The following is an 8792-nucleotide window of genomic DNA, read 5'->3' as shown; positions in this document are numbered from 1 at the left end:
GCCACTTCCAAACCATTTGGAATACGCTTATTTACATGGTGAATCTGAATTACCTATAATAATATCGTCTTCTCTTACTGAAAATGAGAAATCACAACTCATTTCTGTGTTGAAAGCTCATAAACCAGCCATTGCATGGAAAATTCATGATATTAAAGGAATAAGTCCTTCGTATTGCACATATAAAATCCTTATGGAAGAAGGTCATAAAACGTATGTGCAACGCCAATGAAGACTAAATCCGAATATGCAAGATGTAGTTAAAAAATAAATTATTAAACTGCTAGATGCAGGTTTAATTTATCCAATCTCTGATAGTCCATGGGTAAGCCCAGTTCAATGCGTGCCTAAGAAGGGTGGCATGACTGTCATTACAAATGAGAAAAATGAGCTTATTCCTACTAGGACTGTAACAGGATGGCGTGTATGTATTGATTATAGAAAATTAAATGACGCCACCAGAAAAGATCACTTTCCCTTACCTTTCATTGATCAAATGTTGGAAAGGCTAGCCGGAAATAGTTACTATTGTTTTCTAGATGGATTTTTCGGATATTTTCAAATTCCAATAGCACCCGAGGACCAAGAGAAAACCACGTTCATGTGCCCTTATGGTACTTTTGCTTACAAACGCATGTCATTTGGACTTTGCAACGCCCCTGCAACCTTTCAAAGGTGCATGATGGCGATTTTTCACGACATGATAGAAGAATGCATGGAAGTTTTCATGGATGACTTTTCAGTCTTCGGTGATACATTTGAAACATGTCTAGCTAATCTTGAATGAATGCTTATTAGATGCGAACAATCAAATCTAGTTCTTAATTGGGAGAAATGCCATTTTATGGTTAAAGAAGGCATCGTTCTTGGACATAAAATTTCAAAAGAAGGAATTGAAGTGGATAGAGCTAAAGTAGATGTAATTGCTAAACTTCCACATCCCACCAATGTTAGAGGAGTTAGGAGTTTTCTAGGGCATGCCGGTTTTTACCGACGTTTCATAAAAGATTTTTCTAAAATTGCTACTCCTATGAATAAACTCCTAGAAAAGGACGCTCCATTCATCTTTTCAGATGAATGTATCAATTCTTTTAATATTCTTAAAGAGAAACTCACTAATGCGCCGATCATGATAACACCAAATTGGAATCTACCATTTGAACTAATGTGCGATGCAAGTGATTTTGCAATGGGAGCCGTTTTAGGACAAAGGATTGAAAAAAGATTTCAACCTATATATTATGCTAGTAAGACGTTACAAGGAGCACAAACAAATTATACAACTACTGAAAAAGAACTCCTTGCTATTGTCTTTGCTTTTGACAAATTTCGATCATATCTCGTTCTAGCTAAAACGGTGGTCTATACCGACCATTCTGCTCTTAGATACCTATTTTCGAAACAAGATGCTAAACCAAGATTAATCCGTTGAATCTTACTCTTACAAGAGTTCGATATTGAAATCCGAGATAAAAAAGGAGCAGAAAATCTCGCCGCTGATCATCTTTCTCGTCTTGAAAATCCCGAATTAGAAGTTCTAAATGAATCGGCCATACAAGACAACTTTCCTGATGAATATCTATTGAAGATAGATTATAATGAAATCCCATGGTTTGCAGACTATGCAAACTACTTAGTTTGCGGATTCCTTGAAAAAGGATTGTCGTACCAAAAACGAAAGAAATTCTTCAGTGATATAAAACACTATTTTTAGGAAGATCCACATCTATTTAAAAGTTGTCCAGATGGAATAATACGCTGATGTGTATTCGGAGATGAAGCTAGTAAAATTTTAAACCATTGTCACACAGGACCAACATGAGGGCATTATGGGCCTCAACTAACAGCAAGAAAAGTTTATGAAGCTGGATTCTATTAGCCTACAATTTACAAAGACGCACACCTTCTTTGCAAATCCTGTGATGCATGTCAAAGGGCCGGAAAAATAAGTCAACGTGATGAAATGCCACAAAATGTCATTTAAGTATGTGAAGTATTTGACATTTGGGGTATTGACTTTATGGGTCCATTTCCAAAAATCTCATAATAATCTCTATATTCTCGTAGCTATTGATTATGTATCTAAATGGGCGGAATTACAAGCTCTCCCAACTAACGATGCACGAGTTGTAGTCAACTTTTTAAAACGTCTTTTTGCAAGGTTTGGAACACCGAAAGCTTTAATAAGTGATCGGGGAACTCATTTCTGTAATAATCAACTTGAGAAAGTTCTTAAAAGATATGGAGTAACTCATAAAATCTCCACTGCATATCATCCACAAACTAGTGGACAAGTTGAAAATACCAACCGAGCTTTAAAACGTATTTTAGAGAAAACCGTAGGATCAAATCCGAAGGAATGGTCCATTAAATTGGAGGATGCACTCTGGGCTTTTAGAACAGCCTACAAAACTTCAATTGGAACCACACCTTTTAGACTTGTTTATGGAAAAGCATGTCATCTTCCAGTAGAAATTGAACACAAAGCATTTTGGGCTTTGAAGACATGTAATCTTGATTTACATGAAGCTGGACGTCTACGGTTAAGTCAACTAAACGAATTAGAAGAATTAAGACATGAAGCATACGAAAATTCGTTAATCTATAAGGAAAGAACGAAGAAATGGCATGATAAAAGAATCAGAAGTTTAAAAGAATTTAAAGAAGGAGACAGAGTTCTTCTTTTCAATTCACGATTCAAGCTATTTCCTGAAAAATTGAAATCAAGATGGTCTGGACCATTCATAGTCAAAAGAGTTTTCCCATACGGAACGATAGAATTAATAAATTCAAATGGGATTGAATTTAAGGTTAATGGTCACAGAGTTAAACATTACATAGATAGTCCGATGGAATTCGACAATGAAGTTAATCACAATTTCGATAACACAGCTAACTAAGTGTGGGGAGAATCAAGTCTTTAAAGGATAATATATATTTCTGTTAGAATTAGATTGTCTGTTTTCGTGTAGTTCTCGAAAATGGAACCCGAATGGTCTTTCCCTAGCAGACCCTAAAGAACTAGTCTTCTCCCCCCATTCTGAATTTTTATTTTTTTAGGTTTTTACGAAATAAAGACTGCCTGTGAACTAAACCATGGTCTAATGCTACACGCTTTGATCACTAAACGTAATAATGACACACTTCCGAGTGAAATAGTATCAGTAATCAGAGAAAGATTGGACGGAGTAAGAAAAGAATCCAGATGCGAAGATAATAAGTTACAATTTGGTAAAGGAAAATCAAAATCCGCAGCGAAAAGAAGAGCACGACACCTAGAAAGATGTCACAAATGCGGAAAATGGTCACATGGAGGTAAATGTTCAAATAATCAAACCTATTCAAATACCGAATTTGTTACTTTATGTAGAGACGGACCGTTCATATGTTTAGAAGAAAAAACACTGAATGCTCGAGGTTACGCCTATGTAGCTATGGAAAACCAATTAAACCGACTATCTTATGAGTGGGATAGATCGTATAACTAAGAATACTATCTCACAGGTAAGTCTGTACAGTTTTTATTTTTATTTTTATTTTTAACCTTTTGATAATAAACGCTAATTTGTTCGCTATAAAGTATTAAATTGGTATTGAATAAAATTAGGTTTGGCGACCGAAATTATTGATATCATACAAAAATTTATTACATCACTGCGAAATTTAACGTTTATTCTTAAGGTATAAATATCTTTAATCAATCAACACAAAATATTTCAAAAATTCGTCATGAGTTAAATTAGGTCTTGGAACCGAAATTACTTTACCGAAAAAAGGGGCGCATATTTTTGATAATATTTGATTGATTAAAGTGGGATAAAAAGCCAAAAAGATTTTTAATTTTATTTTTACCATGTTTTTAAAATTAATATATAAATCTTAAATTAATATTGTAAACTTTGTAAAAACAATATATTTAAAATTGTAAATATTTGAAAAATATAATATAAGTTTGGTGTGATTTTATAATATGAATTTTTAAATTAATTTTGGTGTGAATTTTTAATTTTTAAAATATGAATTTTTAATTTTATGCATTTCAAATTTTAAGTTTGGTGTGAATTTTTAATATTAATTTTGAATTTTATGTATTTTTAAAGTTGGTGTGAATTTAAAAATAAAAATTTACTTTATTTCGCTAAGTTAAAAATATGATTTTTAAAATTCGTCGTAAGTTGAAGACTAGGTCATTGAACCGAAATTGCTTTACCCAAGGGAGGGACGAGAACTTTTATTATCATTATTTTTAATCTTATTGAATTAAAGTATGAAAAAAAAAAAACACCGCGACTCGCGGAGTTTGCAATGGCAAAATGCCGCGACCAGCAAGATTGTATTATGGGAACCACACCTTATGGTCTTCTCAGGGGGTGCAACAGGGTGATCCCCTTGGTCCGCTACTTTTTGCTTTGGTCATACAACCCTTGGTTTCTAAAATCAGAGATAATTATGAGGTTTGTCTTCAGGCATGGTATTTGGATGATGGCACTATTATTGGGGACACTTTGGTGGTGGGGAAGGTTTTGCATTTGATTATGGGGGATGGGCCTCGTTTTGGGCTTCATCTCAACGTTGAAAAAACGGAAATTTTCTGGCCTACGGAGGACCCTCGCAGCAGGCAAGTAGGTGTCTTTCCTCCTAATATTGCTCGACCTTTAAATGGTGTTAAGTTGCTTGGGGCCCCCGCAAGTTCCGATCTTGGTTTTAGTAGTGAACTGGTGATGCAAAGGGTGACCAAGTCCATTGCGCTTATGGATAAGGTTGCTAAGCTTGATGATCCTCAGTGTGAGTTGTTGTTGCTTAGGGCATGTACGGGAGTTTCTAAACTCTACTTTACCTTGCGTACTTGTCCTCCTAGTATATTTGAGGCGGCTCAACGCGCTTTCGATGGAGCCCTTCGATCTTCCTTGGAGCGTATTGTTACTGCTTCAGGGCCTGAGTTTGGTGATTGGCAGTGGCGGCTTGCCACCTTGCCATTTGCATTTGGAGGGCTTGGTGTTTATTCTGCGGGAGATGTTCGTCATTATGCTTTTCTGGCTTCTCGATTACAGTCTGCTGGGTTGCAGACCAAGCTCCTACGTCATGCGGGTATTGTTGGTCTTGGTCGTGCTTTTGAAGATGCATTGGGTCTGTTTAATAAAACGGTTGGGTTTGATATTTTAGGTAATCAGAGTGAGGTCGATGACCCATACTCATGAAGAAATTGGCAGATGTTTATTTCACAAAGGTTATCGCTTCTGCAGAATCCACTTTTTCATTATCTCCCCGACAATCGGCCTTATGGAAATCGCAGCAGGGTGATCACACCTCTGCTTGGCTAAGGGCAGTCCCTATTTTGGGGTTGGCTCAGACGATGAACGCAAAGACTTACCGATGTGTGTTGTGCTACCGGTTGGGTGTTCCATTGTTCTCTATCTCGACGGCATGCTCTGCCAGTTCAAGGGTTTTTACTGGGGATATTTTCGGGGATCACGCGGTGTCTTGTGCTGGTATGTTGGGTATTAAGCATCGACATAATGTTGTTCGTGATTCCCTTGTTGATGTTTGTTATCGATCTGGGATTTCAGCGAGAAAGGAGGTTGACATTGGGTTGTCTGGAGGGAACGACAGGGCCCTCAGACCTGCAGATGTGTTACTTTATTCCTGGGATTGTGGTCGCGATGTTTGTGTTGACTTGACAGGGTCTTCTCCTTTGACACAGTCTGGGCTTTCTGACTTTGTCCCTGGACGTGCTGTGGTTGATGCGGCTCGTCGGAAGCGGGTCAAGTACGAATCTAGCTGTCGGACGATTGGTTATGGTTTCATTCCTTTCTCATTTTCTTCCCATGGGGAATTAGAAAATGATGCTGTTTCTTTGCTAAAGCGGGTTTAGAAGAGTTCGATGACGCAAGATATTGGTGCCGGTGCTGCTGCTCATATTTTTAATAGGATAGGTTTTGCTATTGCTAGAGGTGTGGGGGCCCAGATTGTCTCTAGGCTCCCCACTAATTTTTTGTAAGTTTTTATACTTTTAAGTTTATAATAATAATAATAATAATAATAATAATAATAATAATAATAATAATAATAATAATAAACTTTTAAAATAGTATAGTATTTTAACTTCTAGCAAAGCTACATCGTCCAAAATAAATTTTTAATATATATATTAGCTTTTTCTTTTTATTTCTTGCTAGCCTGCCCCATACACAAACACACACTTTTTCTTTTCTTTCTGTTGTGTTCGTCTCTTAAAAAGAAAACTGCTTCCATAACGCACCTCTTCGCCCTTGAATTCTGTTATCATTTTACCTCCAAAATCAACAAAAAATAAAAGAAACAAATAAATGGCCAAAGATCTCAATGAAAAAATTCAAATTCCTAATCATAAAGACAAGAACATGTTTATTGGTATTGTTTGGAATTGTGCTGCTGAGCTCAAACTCATTCTATCAGCCCTCTTATTTCTTTGTTCCTTGATCACTCTTTTTCAATTCTTTCCTTCTTCGTTTCGAGATCTTCGAAACTGTACCGCCTTCCCTCCTCCTTCCTCGTCCGCACTCGAGCTCCTTTCAATCACACCGACTCCAACTCCACCACCTCCAATCGTGCCTTCAAAGCTTGAAGATGTCGTAGTTGGAAACGGGCTAATTAAGCGAAATTTCAACGGATATGGATCCGCAGCGTATAATTTTGTACTAATGTCGGCCTACCGAGGCGGGGCCGACACATTTGCAGTCATAGGTCTGTCATCAAAACCGTTACAAGTGTTTGGGAAACCGAGTTATGTTTGTCAGTGGGTCCCACACAACGCGACAGAGAATCAGGATAATATAACGGCCGTAGGATACAAGATCCTCCCAGACTGGGGCTACGGCCGTGTATATACTGTCGTCGTTGTCAACTGTATTTTTCCAGTTCCAGTTGGCAACGACGGCACTGGTGGACGATTACTCGTTCATGCCTCCACCAGAGGTGGAGGCGATGCTAATCTTAACCTGAAAGATACAATTGAAGGTCTGACAGAGTCTGGGAGCCCGTCAGAGCTACAGTATTTAACAACACCTAAATATGATTATTTATATTGTGGGTCCCCGCTTTACGGGGGCCTAAGCCCACAACGTGTCCGCGAATGGATCGCTTACCACGTGAAGTTATTCGGGGTGAAGTCGCATTTCGTGATACACGATGCCGGAGGTGTTCACCCGGACGTAATGGAGGTTTTACGACCATGGATCGAAAAGGGTTACGTAACGTTACAGGATATAAAAGATGAAGAGAGGTTTGATGGTTATTATCATAATCAGTTCCTGATTGTGAATGATTGTTTACATAGATACCGATTTGCGACGAAATGGATGTTTTTTTTCGACGTGGATGAGTTCATCTTTATTCCGAACAACGGTACACTTAAAACCGTTACTGATTCGTTATCTGGGTACACCCAATTCACGATCGAACAACGAACCATGTCGAATAAACTCTGCTACTTGGATGATAGTGTTGGTCGAATTTACAGGTATGAATCGTACAACTTTTTAATTCTATGAGTTGGTTAATTTTGTTAGTTGTTTATTAGTATAAGAATCTGGTTCTGTTTTAACACTCATGAGAACATAAATTGTATGGATGCTTGACCATTGTTTTACAACATCTCACATGTTTTATTAGATTAGATTCTCAGTTTATATAACAAAAACACATGTATATCAGTATATATGTAATTTAATAGTAGGGAATTTGTAGAGACTATCTGAACAACCAATATATTTATGTTTTAGATTATATCGTATGACAGACTTGTTAGAGTATTTATCATTTATAATTGAATTAGGCTTTAGATCTATTCCATTTATGATTACGTTTTTTGGAAACTATTTGAAACAAACAATATATTATAATTTTCACTAATTATAGTTAGGTACCAAAAACATGCGATTGATGATCTATTCCATTGATGATGTTTCATCAACCGGTGTCATTTTGGAATTATACTCATTCCATCATGTGGTGTTTGTTAAACATTATGGTCTCTTGGGACCCAAATGAGACCATGGTAGGTAGTTGATTTGTACTTTTTTTCTTTATTTTTTTAAATAAAAAAATAATGTCTCGTTATAGCAATTTATATGATATGTGATATACTGATATGTGATATGATACTGATGTTTATTGTTTGTACAGAAAATGGGGTATAGAGAAATTGGTGTATCGAGATATAAAAAGAGGTATTCGAAGAGATAGAAAATACGCAATTCAACCGCGCCATGTATTTGCAACTGGTGTACATATGACACAAAATTTTGAAGGAAAAACGACACATAAAACCGAAGGGAAGATAATGTATTATCATTATCACGGGACGATATCAGAGAGGCGAGAACCGTGTCGGAAGCTTGTGAATACGACGGATACAAACGTTGACGGAACACCGTATGTGGTGGATACCACCATGAGGAATGTTGCCGGAGCTGTAAAGATGTTTGAGCTCAAAATGATTGGTTCAGTTTTACAGAAGACTCATCAGTAATATAATACGGAGTACATTGTTATTTTGTTATTAAAAGAACATAATGATAGAAGTATAGATCTTATGCATATAGGGAAAAATACAAACTTGTTATAATTCAGTAGGCTTATAACTACCTTTAATGGTTATAAGAACAAAGAGAGAAAAAGAGAGAAGAAGGAGAGAAGAAATATTGATATTGATATTTCAAGAGAAATGGTGCACCTTAAATGGCTACCATACATGTCTATTTATAGTATAAAATATTACTATGTAAGAAATATAATAATAATAAAATTAACAT

General features: G+C 36.5%; 1 protein-coding gene across 1 annotated transcript; it reads left to right on the top strand.

The window, feature by feature from the left end:
• Positions 1-6262: 6262 nt before the first annotated feature.
• LOC139857859 (galactan beta-1,4-galactosyltransferase GALS3-like) lies at positions 6263-8592 on the top strand. The gene is made up of 2 exons (XM_071846702.1): positions 6263-7498; positions 8164-8592. Exons 1-2 carry the CDS (start codon positions 6327-6329, stop codon positions 8507-8509), a joined length of 1518 nt encoding a protein of 505 aa, XP_071702803.1. The 5' UTR covers positions 6263-6326; the 3' UTR covers positions 8510-8592.
• The last annotated feature ends 200 nt before the right edge of the window (positions 8593-8792 follow it).

The sequence above is a fragment of the Rutidosis leptorrhynchoides genome, chromosome 7 (assembly GCF_046630445.1).
Source record: "Rutidosis leptorrhynchoides isolate AG116_Rl617_1_P2 chromosome 7, CSIRO_AGI_Rlap_v1, whole genome shotgun sequence".
NCBI classification, from domain to species: domain Eukaryota; kingdom Viridiplantae; phylum Streptophyta; class Magnoliopsida; order Asterales; family Asteraceae; genus Rutidosis; species Rutidosis leptorrhynchoides.
The sequence above is the reverse complement of the archived record's forward strand: the minus strand, read 5'-3'. Positions and strand labels throughout refer to the sequence as shown.